Source organism: Geotrypetes seraphini, chromosome 2, assembly GCF_902459505.1.
Source record: "Geotrypetes seraphini chromosome 2, aGeoSer1.1, whole genome shotgun sequence".
Classification (NCBI taxonomy): Eukaryota; Metazoa; Chordata; class Amphibia; order Gymnophiona; family Dermophiidae; genus Geotrypetes; species Geotrypetes seraphini.
The window spans coordinates 282,485,047-282,502,793 of record NC_047085.1 but is presented as its reverse complement, the minus strand read 5'-3'; the positions used below and the strand labels follow the sequence as shown (position 1 = coordinate 282,502,793).

The 17,747-nt window shown below is 45.8% G+C and overlaps 1 protein-coding gene across 6 annotated transcripts in view; it reads right to left on the bottom strand.

Moving 5' to 3' along the window:
* The window catches only part of ICE1 (interactor of little elongation complex ELL subunit 1), a 964,399-nt gene that overhangs the window by 80,694 nt on the left and 865,958 nt on the right, over nucleotides 1–17,747 (bottom strand). For all 6 annotated transcript variants that reach the window (XM_033929748.1, XM_033929749.1, XM_033929750.1 and 3 more), the window contains 2 exons: nucleotides 8,020–8,210; nucleotides 3,678–3,784 (listed from right to left, as the gene is read on the bottom strand). In XM_033929748.1, coding sequence (XP_033785639.1) covers nucleotides 3,678–3,784; nucleotides 8,020–8,210 — 298 coding nt within the window. The remainder of the gene's footprint in view (nucleotides 1–3,677; nucleotides 3,785–8,019; nucleotides 8,211–17,747) is intronic.

Below are 17,747 nucleotides of genomic sequence, written 5' to 3'. Positions count from 1 at the left end.
AAATACATCACGGGATGAATTGAAGTGGAGGAAGAAATCTTTTTTCTAAAGGGTCCCACGGCGACAAGAGGGCATCCGCTGAAAATCATGGGGGGAAAATTTCATGGTGACACCAGGAAGTACTTCTTCACCGAGTGGGTGATTGATCAATTGAATGGTCTTCCACGCCAGGTGATCGACTTCAAGAATCGATGGGACAAACAGGTAGGGGTACCACAGAGTTATGCTTAAAAAATGGATATCCCAGGGAGGGAGGGTTAGTTTCGAGTGGGCAGACTTGTTGAGCCGCCGACCCTTATCTGCTGTCATACTCTTATGTTTCTATGTAACTACCTTATCATGATGGAAAACTGTGAAAGGTGGATCTGCTACTAGAGCTTGTAACTCACTGACCCTTCTGGTAGAGGTGAGAGCAATAAGAAAAACCACTTTCCATGTAAGAAACTTGAGATGAGCTGTGGCCATTGGTTCAAACGGTGGCTTCAGCAAACTGGAAAGAACCACATTAAGGTCCCAGACTACAGGTGGAGGCTTGAGAGGTGGTTTCACATTGAAAAGCCCCTTCATGAATCTGGATATCAAAGATAATGCAGTTCAGAGGGTTTTCCCTAGAATCGGTTTTAGGCTAAGCAGTTATATAGCAATTGATGATGGGAATCTAATGGATGATAGATTTAAGTCAGATTCAGACAGAAAAAAAAGATAATCCAACACCAATTCCACTGCTAAGGAAGCTGATCATGCTGATGAAGAAGACACCAGGAAGAACAGAACAGAGTCACTTCTGGTTGATAACATTGCTGCGTGGCATGGTTTCCTCCCCCCCCCCGGGAGGCATTCAATAATTTGACCGACCTGGCTGAGAGAGGAACAATTTGAGAGGAACTCATGCCGATGAGAAACCAATCTGTCAGGGTGTAGAGACTGCAGCGTTGAAGATGTAGAAGTGATTCCTGATTCTGAGTAAGCAGTGTAGGAAATATTGGCAGAAGTATGGGTTCCCTGGAACTGAGTTGAAGTAGAAGGGAGAAAAAATGTTGTCTAGGCCACCGTGGAGCGATGAGAATCATGGTGGCTGCTTCCCTCTTGAGCTTGAACAGAGTTCTCAACATGAGAGGAAGAGGAGGAAAGGCATATAGAAACCGACCCATCCAATCTAGAAGAAATGCATCTGGAGCAAAACTGGGGCAACTGGTGATTGTGAGGTGCTGCAAATAGGTCCACTGAAGAGTCCGCAGATGGAGTATTGCCAATGGCATAACATGAACAGTGGAAGCCATGTGGCCCAGAAGAACCATCATGTGCCTCGCAGAGATGGTTTGAAGCGGAAGCACTTGCTGACAAGAGACGGATGAGCATCTGAGGACGATCCGGTGGAAGGAACGCTCTCATGAGAGTAGTGTCTAGGATCGCTCCAATGAATTGAAGGCGCTGAGTCAGAATGAGATGAGATTTGGGGAAGCTGACTTCGAATCCTAGAAGCTGCAGGAAAGAAATGGTCTGAGTTGTTGCATGGACCACTGCCTGAGATGAGGGAGCCTTGATCAACCAGTCATTCAGGTAAGGAAAGACCTGAAGGCCGTATAAACGGATAGAGGCGGCCACTACAACCAGGCACTTCATGAATACTCTGGGAGACTCTGCAGACTTCTTCAGAGTAGACTCCACCAGGAGGGACTCATGAGGAAGCTGAGGCTTGTCAAAACCTGGAATAGAGATTACTCTATAGAGGGCATCAAGTTTGCGAGGAGCACCAGGAATAATCAAAGGAGTTTCCAGATTTTTATAAAAAGTCTTCCGTAGAATATCATGAAGAGGGAGCTTGAGAAACTCTTTAGGTGGTTGATCAAAATCTAATGCATCCATAAATGCTTTAGATTTTTTGGAATCAGACTCCAGAGGGATAGAAAGTGTCTCTGACATTTCCCTCAAAAATTTGGAGAAAGAGGTCTGTTCTGGTTAAGGAGGGATCTTCATCCGAGAAGGCCTCATCATTTGAGACAAGTGGCTCTTCAGAATCTTCCCAAAGATCCGAGTTCCGGGACCCTGGCGGTCTCGGGACCCTGGCGTTGAGTATTCTATATGTTTTGTCTTCCGCACCGATTTACCTGATCTGACCAACATCGAGTCAGGAGAGGTATGGGCAGAAGAACGGTGCCGAACCTGCTCCGACATCAACTCCGGAGCATGCGGTATCGAAAAAACCTTCTGTGGAGGGATGGCAACCGGCACCAGTTCCATAATCATCGGTATCTGAGCCGGAGTTGAGAGGGTCTGGGTCAACACCGCAGAGGTAGAGGTAATCGGTAGCGCTAGGGTCACTGCCAACAACACGGGCTCAGACCGGACCAACACCTGGGGAGCCGGCGGGAGCAAGGCAGGCAGAATAAGCTGCAACTGTTCTTTAAGTTGGACTTGCATTATCGCTGCAATTTTATCGTCCAAAGATTGCACTGGTACCGCTTGCTTTTTCACCGGTACCTTTGGTGCCGCTCTATGCTTCGGAGATGAGGCGGCCGATGACGAGGCACTCACCTCAATCAGAGATGAGTGTTTTTTAGGGTGCTTTGAAGTCAGTAGGACTTGGCTCACTGCATGAGAGACCTGAGGACCCATAGGAGTAGAGGAAGGCTTCTTAGCCGGCTTACCTACTAAGTGCGACACCGAGGAAGAATCTTGGGGTGTCGAAGGATGCGGTACCGATTTTGGCGTGGATGCCAACGTCGGGACCGATGTCGAATCACCCTCCACACCAGCACCGAAGAGTAACCGCTGCTGAATTTGTTGGTTTTTGAGAGTCCTCTTCTATAGAGACGAACAACGGGTGCAGGAATCAGCCCTATGATCTGGACCAGTAGTTCCCAAACCTGTCCTGTGGAACCACTAGATTTGTCCTGTGGAACCATTAGATTTGCATATAATAGAAGTGACAGGTATGCAACTCTCTCTCATGCATATTCATTAGGGATATCTTGAAAACCTGACTGGCTGGGGGTCCCCCAGGACAGGTTTGGGAACCACTGATCTGGACCCAAGCACTAAAGGCACCAGCGGTGCAGATCTGTGAGAGAAATAGGGCGAGCACACTGTTGGCACTTCTTAAAACCCGATTGTGGACGGGACATGAAAGGAAACACGGCCTCAGCAAAATCGAAGGTCGAGGCCTGAATTGTGGCAACAGGCCCCGCTGGGTTGGAGTCGCGAAAAAGTAAAAAAGAGAAAAGGTTTTTGTTTTGTTTTTTTACAAACGAACCAAAATGAAATAGAATGAAATAAAATGAAGAAAAAAATGCTGCGCGAGCGGGAAGGCAGCGAAAAATGTTCAATAGCCGTTGAAACGCAACTTCTTAGCGCCACGGAAACTAAGAAACTGAGGGACCGTGCACAGATATCAGTAGTAATATGATAGCATGAAAATAAAAAAGGTGGAAAGAGATATTTATTTACAGAAAGTGGAAATGCATGGAACATCCTGCCAGTGGAGTTTGTGAAGACATCTGAATTGAAGAAAGCATAGGATAAGCACAGATGGTCTGAGTGTAAAGAAAGGGCTGCCAAACTCAGTATATGATTTAGATGGGCAGACTAGATAGATAGGCCATATGCTTTTTTGTTCTGCTGTCATGTTCTATGTTGCTATGTGGCAAGAAAATTAATATCCAAGGAAAGTTACTTACCAATTAGCCGAAGAACAGCGGCTACAATAATATTAGGAGTGGATGCAATATTTGTATGTTCCTTTCGATGCTTTACCCATTTATCCATGATAGGCCATAGCTCTTTACTGTCAAAGAAAAAAAATCACTGTAAATCAAAGATTTTACACTGACAAGTGTTAAAATAAAAGGCATTCCAATACATGCTCATTGTCCTTTACTGTAAGATTTGAAGCCCTAGTGCAGGGGTGTCCAACCTTTTGGCTTCCCTGGGCCGCATTGGCCGAAAATTTTTTTTCTAAGGCCGCACAAACACTAACACTAGCTGATGAAGCATAAAAAAATGTTGAGCAGGCTTAAATTTGCAATCACTAATATAGAAGATGTACGTATCTAAGAATAAACCTTCATTAAAGGGACACTGTGGAGAGGAACCCAAAAAAGCAGTAATACTTACCCTGACTGAGTGATCCTCCACGACAGTGGGAGCAATGATGAGAAGAGATCGGCGCTCCTGGTTCTACCATTCACTTCTATTACAGCTACGGTAAGCCTCTTCAGAGGTGAGCCTCATCAGAGCGGGGATGCTGAATCAGCTGTCAGCAGCAGGGTAAATATTACTGCTTTTTTGGGCCTCCCACTTTGAGCTTAGGCTCCCTCAAAATGAATATCTCCCCTGCTATAGCTAGTAGGGATCCCCAAGCCTCACCAACTAACAGCCACCTCCTCCCCCAGAGTTGCTGCCTTCCCTCCTCCCTGCCCCCCCCCCCCTTGGCTTTCATGCATGCATGAAAGCAGGGGTAGCTTGAGGATATTGCCATTGGCTGCAAAGCTTGGAGATTTTGAGTTGCCAGACTGGAGGAAGATGTCTTCAGTTGGCAGGGCTTGGGAATCCCCATTAGCTCAAATATTTATAAATTGCACTCAGGCAGGGAGAAACTTTGGTGCCCATCCACTAAATTTGAGCTCCAGTCTCTCCCCAAAATCAGCTGTATATGACTACGCCACTGAATCCTATTTCATAAAACCCTAGCCGCGCATGCGCACTTAACTGCGTGCTTCCGTGATCTCTGATCTGTGATCAGTAGGTCCGTGGCAAGCAGGAGTGCGGATGCAGCGGCCAGACAACTCGGAGAAACACAGCACAGCCGCCAACTCCCCCCTCCCGCCCTTACTCACCGCCAAAACCACCACCGCAAAAGCCTCCTCCTTCTGGCCGGCTCACCCACGTTTAAATTAAGAGAAAAGCGCTGCACCGCGCTAACGCTGGCCTCGCCGTCTTCTGTCCACTGTGGCCCGCCCTCTCCGACTACTTCCTGTTTCCGCTAGGCTTGGCCGCAGTGGATAGAAGATGCCGAAGCCAGCGGTAGTGTGGTGCAGCGCTTTTCTATTAATTTCAACGCGGCGGCTGGGAAGGGGGCGGCGGAAAATGCTGATGCTGCACAGGGAAGGCTGGGAAATGATCATGCTGCACAGGGAAGGCCGGGAAATGATAATGCTGCACAGGAAAAGCCGGGAAATACTGCTGCTTCACAGACAAGTGTGTGTGTGTGGTGGGGAAATGCTGTTTCTGCACAGGGAAGGCAGGGAAATGCTGCTGCTGCACAGGGAAGTGTGTGTGTGTGTGTGGGGGGAAATGCTGCTGCTGCACAGGGAAGTGTGTGTGTGTGTGGGGGGGGGGGAAATGCTGCTTCTGCACAGGGAAGGCCGGGAAATACTGCTGCTGCACAGGGAAGTGTGTGTGTGGGGGGGGGGGAATGCTGCTTCTGCATAGGGAAGGCAGGGACATGCTGCTGCTGCATAGGGAAGTGTGTGTGTGTGTGTGGGGGGGGAAATGCTGCTTCTGCATAGGGAAGGCAGGGACATGCTGCTGCTGCACAGGGAAGTGTGTGTGTGTGTGTGTGGGAGGGGAAATGCTGCTTCTGCACAGGGAAGGCCAGGAAATGCTACTGCTGCATAGGGAAGTGGGGGGGGGGAGATCGAAATGCTGCTGTACAGGGAAGTAGGGTGGGGGGAAATGCTGCTGCACAGGGACATGGAGGGGGAGGGAATGCTGCTGTGGCTGCTGCACAGGGAAGTGGGGGGAGGGGAAAGAAAGACAGACAGCTAGCACCCATTAATGTAACGGGCTAAAATACTAGTACAAAAATAATTATGATGCACATATCCCAAAGCTAACATATTCCAGCTAATAAATTCAAAATAAAACAATTTTTCCTACCTTGTTCTCTGGATGTTTTATTTTTCCATCATCTTGGTCCCAGTTTCTCTTTCTGTTTTTCACTATATTCAACTAATTTTCTTTCCAGTGTCTGCTGTCCATTTTTTTTCTCCTCTTCTCTTATTCCATTTCCTTCTTATGCCTGTCTCCAACGTAGTTTTTCCCTTTCAGCTTTCTTAACTTTTTCTTTTCTGCCTCTGTCCACTCAAATCTTGCCTTCTTTCGCACCCTTCTTTTTAAATGTTCAGCTACCTTTCAATTCTCCATCTTCTCTCAGTCCTAGCTCTCCCATTTCCCATCTCACTCCTTTCCCAGCCTCCTATTCCCTTCTATCTACTCCCCATTACCACAATTTTACCACTGTACTCACTGCTCTCTCATTCATCTTGTTCTCTCCCTTTTGACCTCATCCAAATGGCTCACCACTTTCAAAATCCCCCTCCCTCTCTCCACTGGTCAGGCTATAACTCCCTGTCCCTTTCTTTACATCCCCTAGCATCATCTTATCCCAGTTCTCTTCCCTCCTGCCTTTCCATGGTTCCATCTCTCTTCCTCTATCTCCCTGGTACAACATTTTGCTCCCTCTATTTTCTGTTTTTCTTCTTCCCTTCCTCCTTGATGCTGAAAAACGAAATGGAGAAAAAAAAGAGAGATGCTGCATCTCTCTGTCTTCCATCCATAGGCCTAACATTTCTCCCTCCCTCCCTTCCCGAGATTCAACTTCTCTCCCTTTCTTTTCCCAACTGCCTTCCCCAGGTCCACCATTTCTTTCTTTCTCTTCCCAACAGTTCTCCCTTCAAGTATCTCTTTCCCTCTTCCTCCACACCATCCAAGGTCCAACTTCTCTCCCTTCAGACCATTGCCCATCATTTCTCCCTCTGTCCTCTGTTTCTGGTCCTATAAGCTCTCCCCCCCACATCCAATCTGGCACTTCTTTTAATAACCTCCCCCCCCCAAAAAAAAAAAAGTCCAGGAGGCTTACTCGGCCCAGCATGTACTCCCCCTTCTCTCTGCACCCATACATCTCTACCTCACTCCTTTCCCACCACCATGTCCAATAATTCTCTCTCTGTCTCTGTCCCTCTTCTCTCTGCCCAACAGTTCTCCTCTTTCTTTATCTCCCCAACTGCACCATCTCTTTCCCTCTCTCAGACACCCAATTTTCCCTATTATCTCCCTCACCTCTGCATCTATTTCCTCACTCCCTCTATTCTTCCATCTTATGGCTCATGCTCCCCTCTATCTTTCCCTTCATTCTGTATCCTAAGTTCATGCCCTTCCCTCCTTCCTTCCATCATTTTTCCTAAGTTTGTGCTCCCTCCCTCTCAAGTCTTACGCCCTACTCCCTCCCTCCCTTTTGTGCCCCGGGTGTTTATCCTCAGGCTGGCTCCCTCCTCATTTCTAGTCAATTTTTTGCTGAAAGCCACGGGCAGTGCCTCTCTCTCAAGTCCTAACACACCTTTTTCACTTCCTTCTGTGCCGCGGGTGTTTACCATCCTGCCTGCTCTGTCCTCCATCTTGCTGCAGTGTTCGCTCAAAACCCCGGGCAGCGGCTTCCACGCGCCTTCAGCTGCTAATCTGGAAGGATTTCCTGGAGGGAAAACTTCTTGGTCAGCCGCAAGAGACATATAGGATCCGCTGTGCACGGCTTTGAGCAAACGCTGCAGCAAGACGGAGGAGGGAGTCAGCAAGATGGTAAACACCCGGGGGCGGCAGAGGAAAACACCACACCGCCCTCAAGCGCAAGCGGGGCCACACAAAATACTTCACGGGACTACATGTGGCCCATGGGCCGTGGGTTGGACACCCCTGCCCTAATGACTGGCTCTATTTTTCCAGTTTCATTTGGAGAAGACTTCTGATACCATCAAAGGTTCTTCAAAATCTCTCACATAATTTGGAACTAATTTCATACACAGTAAAACCATTAGGCATGCTCTCTCTTCATCTCTGCCATTCCCACAATCTCCTATTCCTTTCATAGCCTAAAGGACTAAAGATGTTATAAAATCCTCCTCACATGCATATAAGCAGTACTGTATTTTCAAACTAAAGGACCCCTCTACTAAATAAAAGTCCAAAATGAGACAAATTATTTTTTACAGCAGGTCCTAAATAGGAAATAAGAAGTTCTGATTTTACCTTATGACATTGTCATGCGTCCATACCCATTTCTGATGACAGCATAACAAATCAATAGCAAATAGATATTCCCACATGGTATCATTCAGCTCTTCACCGAATTGTTCACTTAACTGAAATTTCACATTTGGATAGAACTCTATTGCCATAAGTAAGCTGGAGAGTATGATGCCAATATTTAAAGGAGGACTCTAAAAGAAGAAAAACATGATTGATTTTAAAATGCAAACTATTACTTAAAATTCAGACTGCAAATATGAAATCTCTAACATCTACAAAATTAGACCACAACTTCTATTATAGACCACTTATTTTAAATCTCTGTACTTTGATTTACTGCTTTGTTCAGCCCTAATGAAATCTGTCAAAATGCTGCACAGTGAAAAAACACACCAAAGTTCAGTGCTGACTTCCAATATTAATTATTTATTTCATAACATTTGATACACCACCTTACAACCAGAATATATCAAAGTGGTTTACAATCCAGAAAAACATTCAAGTATAAAAAAAATAAAAAACAACAGACACTACTCATATTAATGGAACTAAAACAAAAGGTTTAAAAATATTCATCAGTTCTTCATAGAATGCTATACAACTGGAGGCAAGAACATACTGTAATTTATTTTTTTATAGATACGTTTTAAAAATCATTTAAATGGGTGAGCCCAGTGATAGTAATAAACAATGAGATGTGGAACACCTGAATACCATTGCTTGATCATGCCTTCTCAGGTCAGCCAATACTGACGGTATTTAGAGACCCATTTTTTTATAAACTGAAAAAACTAAACTCTTTGGAGATCAGACTTATGGCAATGTTTCCAAACTTCCTCAAACCAAGCTGCACATTTACTAGGGTTATCCAGTAAACCCTAAAGTTGGAAAAACTGTGTGAATAGAAGTTTTTCCCATGAATTTGATTGTGCTTGATCAGAAAATTTAAAAAAAATAATTTTTTTAAAGCCCATCCTGGGGTCACACAAAGCCACTGATTATATAAAGCTGTGTTTTTCTTAAATTTTTTTAAATTATTTTTGCTTAATGAAGCAAATTTCTTGATATTAAAGCTATAATTTTTATGTTTTCACACTCAGCAATAATACATCGATAAAGACATTTTATGCAAAAAATCTAGCAGTATTTATTAAATGAACCTTCAATATTTGCACTTTATTGTGAAAAACAGAAATTTAACATACCCCCCTCCTTTACAAAGCTGCGCTAGCGTTTTTAGCGCAGGCTACCACAGTTATAGCTCCAATGCTCATAGAATTCCTATGAATGTCCGAGCTGTTACTGCCCCAACTGACACTAAAAACGCTAGCGTGGCTTTGTAAAGAAGGGGCATAATTTGCTAATAGCTAAACATGTACACTTTGGTGTAGTCATTTACCAATGGCATTGCAAACACTCAAGCATTCAATATCTTCTTAAGATAGGATAAAGCCTGTTCAACTCTTTGCAACAAGGCCTCACGCTTGCACTGGGTCTGTGGTGATGCCAGTGGCAAAGTCAGTTATCAGTTTAACATCTCGCTATGCTGTGTCGATAACTACTTTCATTGTGTTGACAAACTGTTCAGCAGTATGGAAGTTTGGATCTTCAGACCACCTGTCCACTGGCTTTGCCAACCATTCATTGGTAATATGAAGAGCGTGATACAGGAAATGTGATTCAGGTCCAACTAACCCCCTCTTCTACAAAGCCGCGCAGCAACAGCTCTAAAGCCCTTTAAATTTCTATGGGTTTCAGGGTCGTTACTCTGCGGCAGCTGCTAGCGCGGCTTTGTAGAAGAGGGGGTAGGTCTTATATTTACATGTTTAATTTATATCCCAAGGCATAATGATAGCATTGTTTTTTATTATTAGCACCTGTTTATTGCAAAATTATAAGCCAGTTTTAAGGGAAAAAATGGAATTTTGGTAGTGCTTTGAGCGACCCTAGGATGAGCCTAAAAAATTGTACAAAAATATCTTGTGAACAAGCACATACAAATTCATGAGAAAAACTTCAATTTGTAAAGTTTCTCCAACTTTAGGTTTTTCTGGACAACCCTAACCTACATTACCAAAAATATTATGTGGCACAGCAACTTCCATAAAGAAGGCAGTGTAGGCATGGAGAGACATAAGAAAGCATGGGAGGTGGTAGGAGGACAGCAGAGAATGGGAAGACTAGGAGAAGAGTTGGTACTATTGTAAGGTCACTTGGACACACAAAGTCAGAGGCGTGAAGAAAGTACAAGAAATTTATTACAGTATACCGGACTCTAGTGCAGTTAATAGCCTGCCTACTAGAGTGTCAGAAACAGAAAATACACGGACTTTTATGCCCTTTTCGCAAACTATGCAAAAACTACAATTTTCATTTGTTACTTCTATAACTTTTCTACAATTATTATTGGTCCTAAGCTCACACTAGCAGGTCACTTATCTAACTCTTACAGTTCTAAATGTTAAATGTACAGAAGGGCAGGGTAGAGAATGACACGGGGAAAAAATCTGTCCCCGTCACTGCACCGTCCCTGGCCCACCATCCTCTGCACCGCCCCGTCACCGCCGTTCCCTTCACCGCCCCGTCACCGCCATCCCTTTCACCGCCCCGTCACCGCCACTGCCATCCCATTCACCGCCCCGTCACCGTCCCCGTCTAGCACACATCTTCTTCCCTCCGCTCCCCCATAGTCTGGCATCTGTCTTCTTCCCTTCCAGCGTCTTCTCCCCACTCTGCCTTCCACATTTCCTTTCAGGGTCTGTTCCTCTCTTCCCTCTTTCAATGTCTGTTCTATTCCTTTCCACCACCACCCTTCCCCTCCCTCCTTTACCATCTGTTCCTTTCTACCACCCTTCTTTCATATCTTCTATCAGTCCCCCCACCATCACTAGCAGTCTCTCTTCTCCCTTTCCATGAGCAAATAGAACTTCTGAAAATTGTATTGCTGAGGCATTATTTCTAGTATGCCTTTTTTTCCAGATGGATAATGACATAAATTTTATAATTCTTACTGTCTGCTCTGATTTCAATCACAATTTGGTTTGTGTTTTGTACCTGAGGATTCCATGAGGCATTTAACCTTTTCCTGTCTCTTCTGTGATTTCAAGTTGATTCCTTCAATAATGGAGTCTCAAGGCAGTAGCAGTTTTCTATTTTGGGCTCTTTTGACATTGTTTAAGGGATTTCTTGTACATTTGGTGCTGGTCTTCTTTGATGAGATCACTTCAGAATCTATTTCCAAGGAAGAAAAACTTTTTCCCTTTCACCCCCTCCTTCCTTGTGTGAGCCGGAACACGCGGTCCCCGCAAGCAAGTAATTTTATATCATTTTCATTCTATTCATTCATAGAAATTAAAGTCTAGATAATGCCAGTCACATAACAAAACATGATTTTACAAAAATAATTCCCTGCACAGTCAAGCCTGCAAGGATTACTAGATATCTTTCAGCAGCTCCCCTCCTTCCCTCCCCCTTACCTTTGTGGCCAAGTCAAAATGATCTACCAACAATAAAATTTTAAAAACACAAAGCACGCTGTACGCAGAGAAAATATTAATTATCATTTATATTCCGCGGGTTTTCAAAGAGATCAAGGCAGATGACTTTATGCAATGTCACCTCAGTAACAACTATACAAAAATAGACAAATATTCCCCCTCCCTTTTTACTAAACTGCGATAGCGGTTTTTAGCGCAGGGAGCTGCGCTGAATGCCCCACGCTGCTCTCGACGCTCATAGGCTCCCTGCGCTAAAAACCGCTATTGCGTTTTAGTAAAAGGGGGTCATAGTGCAAAATATAGACAGCAGATATAAATTCTCAAAACGGACACATTTTGATCACTAAGTTGAAAATAAAATCATTTTTCCTACCTTTTTGTCTGGTGATTTCATGAGTCTCTGGTCCTTCTTCTTTCTTCTCCTGCCCCCCCCCTCTTTCTTTCTCTCTCCCCCTGGCTCCCCTCTTTATTTCTGCCTTTCTTTCTCTCTCCCCCTGGCCTCCCTCTTTATTTCTCTCTCCCCCTGGCCCTCATCTTTCTTTCTGCCTTTCTTTCTCTCCCCCTTGACCCCCTCTTTATTTCTGCCTTTCTTTCTCTCTCCCTCTGGCCCCCCTCTTTATTTCTGCCTTTCTTTCTCTCTTCCCCTGGCCTCCCTCTTTCTTTCTCTCTCCCCCTGGCCCTCCTCTTTCTTTCTGCCTTTCTTTCTCTCCCTCTTGACCCCCTCTTTATTTCTGCCTTTCTTTCTCTCTCCCCCTGACCCCTCTTTATTTCTGCCTTTCTTTCTCTCTCCCCCTGCCCCCCTCTTTATTTTTTCCTTTCTTTCTTTCTCTCTCCCCCTAGCCCCCACAAAGCCATCGTGCCAATTTCTCCACTTCCACAATTCTTTCCCTACCCTCACCCCAAGCCAGCAGCCGATTTCTCCCTGCTCCTTCCCCGATGTCCTGAACTTCATCGGGCAGCAGCAGCATTCACAATTCACTGCTGTTGCCCGCTTCAGGCCTTCCTCTCTGTTGGGTCCTGTCTTCATGAAAACAGGAAGTAGGCAGGACCCGGCAGAGAACAAGGCCTGAAGCCGGCAACAGCAGCGAATTGTAAACGCTGCTGCTGCCCAAAGAAGGTAATGGAGCACGAGGCAGACCGCTTCTCCCCACTCCCAGCCGAACCCCCGCTGACCCTCCTATCTCCCCCCCTCCGTGAACCTTTCCGACCCTCCCAGCGAGAGCAGCAAACCTCCTTCGCGGCTTTCTCCTCTCTGCCGCATCACTGATGACGTCATCAGTGATGCGGCAGAGAGAGGAGAAAGCCGATGCTACTGGAGGGAGGTTTGCTGCTTTCGCTGGGAGGGTCGGAAAGGTTCACTTGGGGGGGAGAGATAGGAGGGTCACCGGGGGTTTGGCTGGGAGGGAGGAGAAGCGGTCTGCCTTGGTGCTCCAAGGCCTGGCGCCATTACCTTTTTCACCCTTCCCGCTCCCCCCCCCCCTTGGTACGCTACTGCTCTCCATCTCTCCTTAGTTTGCTGGTTTTCCTTTTTGGCGACCGGCACGCGCGGCTGCTCAAAGTTCAATCTTCTGCTCTGCTGCAACTTCCTGTTTCCGGTTGGGTCAGAGCAGAAGATTGAATACTGAGCAGCCGCGCGTGCGCGGCTCTTTTGAAAGCGTTCCGGTCGCCGAAAAAGAAAGCCGGCAAACTAAGGTGAGGTGGAGAGAGGAAGCTGGTTAAACGATCGAGCCGACATGCGGGTGGGCGGGTGTGGGCTGCGGGAACCACACGATCCTTTATGCCTCACTGCGGTGACAAGACCATTCACCGCTCCACGGGGCGGTGATGACCTTGTCCCCGTCCCCGCAGAGGCTGCTAATTTTCATTCCCCGTTTTTGGCGGGTTACCTGCGGCTAAACGCAGTAGCCGCGGGTAAACTGCCACCGTGTCATTCTCTAGGGCAGGGTACATCATGGCTCAAACTCTTATCTATTCAGCTTACAATGTGGTAAGGTAGGGACATACATTTTAGGCAGATGAGGTCAATAGATTGTATACTTTCTTCAGCTATGTAGACCAGAGCAATATTTTAAACAACAGTTAACCATTTCATAACCCTACATTCCCCCTTTCAGGCTGGCGTACCTAAGGAGCCAAGCCTGACAAAATAAAGTTAGGGGTCAGGAAAGTCGGGGTTCCCAGTGGGTAAGGGACGATACTGGGAGAGGGCAAGGGCCAATGCAGCAGTGGAACATTTGACAGCAGAGTCCATAGTTCAGTGGAACAGCTTTATGGCTATGGGGACCACACAGGGCAGGCAGCAAAGGCGCAGAGAAGACAGGGTGGCAACCAGCAAGATGATCTTCAGTGCTGAACCAGAAGGCAACCAGGAGCCGAAGGTACCAGAGATCCAGTCTGCAGTAAGGTCACGCCAGGTCTGGTCAGGAACATGAGCCAATTTGGTGATACGATCCACATCGTCCTCAATCATTTTACTCAAGTTCAAGGCAGCAGTTGGAGAGGTTGAATTTACCACAGACACCACCTTCTATCTAGAGCTAGGCAGTTCTGACAGCAGTGTGCATTTTAGCATTCGCTCTGACAATGGTACTCAAAGCCCTGACAATGGTACTCAAAGCTCAGGTGGTCTCATTAGTTATCAGTTCGAATACAGCTTGTAGACAAATAATGCAGTTCAGCATATAGATTGGGGTCCGATAGCCCCAGGTGTCATCCTCGGTCCATGTGGCAGGTCCATAAGCAGCAATGATCCATTCTGCAGGACAGTCATTACCCCATTCACCTATTTTAAGGGAATTGGTGGAAGTAGACCGCTTTTGGCGACCCCCTGGTGTTGAATAGAGGGGCTCCCAGGTGTTCACCATCGGCTAGCGGTAACAGGAAGAAGCTGGGACGGATCATGCAAAGCACACATGTACCAGTCCAGTTAGCAGGCAACCAAGAGTAGGCAAACAGATCACAGAGCCAGTATCAACTATCAGGAGCTGACCATCATTCATAGGAAGTTTCATTAAGCAGTGTCTGAAGGGCGCTGAAGACAGTGGGAAGCAACAATGGAGGATCACAAGGCCCATCGTGAAGGTTGCGGACCTGACGTAAAAGTGAGGGTCTGTGAAGTCAGATTTAACATGTCCAGCTGCTTTGCCTCCCATAGCCACTGTTCTCCCATACCAGTCCCTCCTCATACAAAACAATTGCTAACATTAAGAGTCTGGCCTATAGTTTCAGCAAACTGTATAAACAGATTTCTAGTGATTACAGGATATCAGCATCTACTTTCATAAAACTGGGGAAACACCACAGAGTGATGGACAGGAGCACATGAGTGGGATACAATTCGGACACATACAACAGTACCTGGGTCTCACCTTTTACCATCAATATACAATACCATGCAGTCTCTGGCCTTCTGGACTTGGATATTGGCATTCCAGTTATGTGGGTCAGTGAGAGTGAAAACCATGGGATTACAGTAGCCTGTAGTACACAAGGGGCCGGAGCTAGGATCTAAAGTAAGGGAGGCAGAGGGGGTATTAGGGGGATATTTGTGTGGGTTATTGTAGGTAGCCCACAAAACACTTTCTCATAAAGGACAGGCTCCACCATTAGTGAAGGTTTCCTCATAGGGGCAGTTCTTAAAGGCATCAGGTTATACAGACATATATACTTAGCACATTTGGTATAATAACACAGTTAATCTAGGGAGCCACACAAAACTGTATTAGGGGTAGTACCATGACCTTGAGAAACATCAAATAGCACACATGTATCACAATACAAAGACACCGGGCGAATGGGGTCTACAATAAGAGTCTAGTTGATAAGTGGACCCTCAACATTATCAATGCAGATTTCCGCCCACTTTTAAACTTCATCACCAGTAGGTTGGAAACAGAAAATACCCTCTGATGTTTGACACTTTCTGTACTTAACTCCTTCTTACAAACAAACATCAGGCAAAAAGGGCTGCACTTGTTAAGTACAATAGGGAAGAAATACAGAAGAAAGAAGCATAAGTAAGGGCAACACAAATATCAGATATATATATATACTAATATAGGAAGCTCATTTTTCTTTCAGGCACAACTTAGAAAACTTCAAACAGTTATACTCAAGACACTTGCTAAAGGCAGTGGTGAACCATAGGCAGTCAATTAAACTCAAACACTTATAAAGAATTATATTCAGAACACCTGCTAAGTAAAATGGTAAATATTCAGAACTTTTGAGGTCTTAGAAAGCTTCAGCTGAAGATCCGTTTTGTAGTGGAACCAAGTTTCATGTCCGGACACCTTGACAACCGTAAGAGAAGAAATTAGGACAGTAAAAGGACCTATCCACCTAGGTTTCAGGGGGTCTGACTTCCAAGTTTTAGCCATACTGTATTTCCAGGGACATACCCATGAACTTGTGTAGCTATCGATAGTGGGGCCCTTTCCAGGACCCATTTGTGGAGCTCTTGAAGGGCCTTAGCTAAAGATTGGACCTGACTCTGGAGGATATCTGATCCCTGAGTAGCAAAGGAACCAGGATCTGAGTTCACAATGGGTGGTGGCCGGCCGAACATGAGCTCAAATGGGGACAATTTAGTGGGTTTAGATGGGGTGCATCTAATCTGAAAAAGAACAGAAGGCAGCAGGACAGGCCAGGACAGATTAGTTTCTTCAATTCATTTCGTGAGAAGGGTCTTAAGGGTTCTGTTCATCCTTTTGACCTGACCAGAGCTCTCAGGATAGTAAGCAGCATATAATTTCTATTCAATTTGAAGGGCCTGAGCAATTTGTTGGATGACATCGGCAATGAAAGCGGGGGCCGTTGTCACTGCTTATAGAAACAGGGAGACCAAAGCACGGAATTATTCAGGAGGTGACTGAGGGAACGAGAGGTGGGCAAGTGGGTGAAGTCTACAGACAGAACCTGCATCGGATATGTTCCAATAGGTTGGTGTCCAAGAGGTGGCAGTCATCTGATTGGGGATTTTATTCTAGAACCGACAACACACTGTCGGACCATATTCCAGACTAGCTGATCAAGGTGATTGATCATTTGCATAGCGGGTTCTCCAGAGTGTGCCAGATCATGGCATCTTGTGACAATCGTGAGGGCCAGGTGTTGAGGAATGAATATGAGGGTACCCGCTGTGCTTGCGTTTGAAGTATCAGTGTGTGGGTCTGGATTGGCACTTGAATTGGCGCATTTTGTATCCACCCCCCTTTCAGAACAGACTGGCCCGAAAGAGTGCGGGCCCAAGTCTGTTCCTGAGAAGTGTATTGGGGTGTAAGGGAGTCCAGAAAAGGAATGATGGTGTACAGAGGAGCCGAAGGAGGGAGCAGAGACTGGCAGCTCGGGCTGTGCGGTCGGCAAGGGCATTGGTACGAGAGACAAGGTCCGTCACGCGTCTGTAAGCATGGCATTGCATAACAGAAACACATGAGGGTAGTTGTACGGCCTCAAGAAGGTCAAGAATGAGGGGAGCATGATGGATCAGGCAGCTGGAGGCTGTAATGAAACCTCGATATTTCCAGGTGGCCCTATGGGAATGCAAGGTAAAGAAAGCATATTTGGAGTCAGTGTAGATGTTGCAAGACTAAAGAAGCAGAATATCGCAGGGCAGAAGTGAGGGTATACAGCTCAGCTTCTTGGGCGGAAGTGCCAGAGGGCAGAGGCCTGAGTCAGAAGTTTTGGAGGCATCATACAGAGGGTGGGCAATAGTAGAGAAATCAGGGATCCAGATGGGACAGTATCCTGCAATACTGAGAAAGGTGCTCAGAGCCTTGCAGTTATCAGGGTCAGGGAGACTACAGACAGCCTGGACACAGGTATAGGAAGGGACCTGGTACCCTGGGAGATTTGAAAGCCAAGGTAGGTGACACAAGGAAGGCATACTTGAAATCAATGTAAATATGGCCACAGGAAAATTTAAAAGGAAGACCCACTATCTGTATCAGGTTCCTACCCCAAAGAGCTGACTTGTAAAATGCAGTTCTAGATCCACCCACTAAGCAGGGTAATCTGACACAAGCGCTCTCTAAAGCAGCAGTCCCTTCACTATCAGCTGACTGGCAAAAATATTTACTTCCATACAAAAGCATTCTTAAAAATTACATTCTTACCTAAACTTACATGATTTATAAACAGAAATACAAAACAAAGATTGGAATATACAGTAAAACTTTGGATTGCAAATAACTTGGTTTGCAAGTGTTCTATAAGACAAGCAATGATTAAATT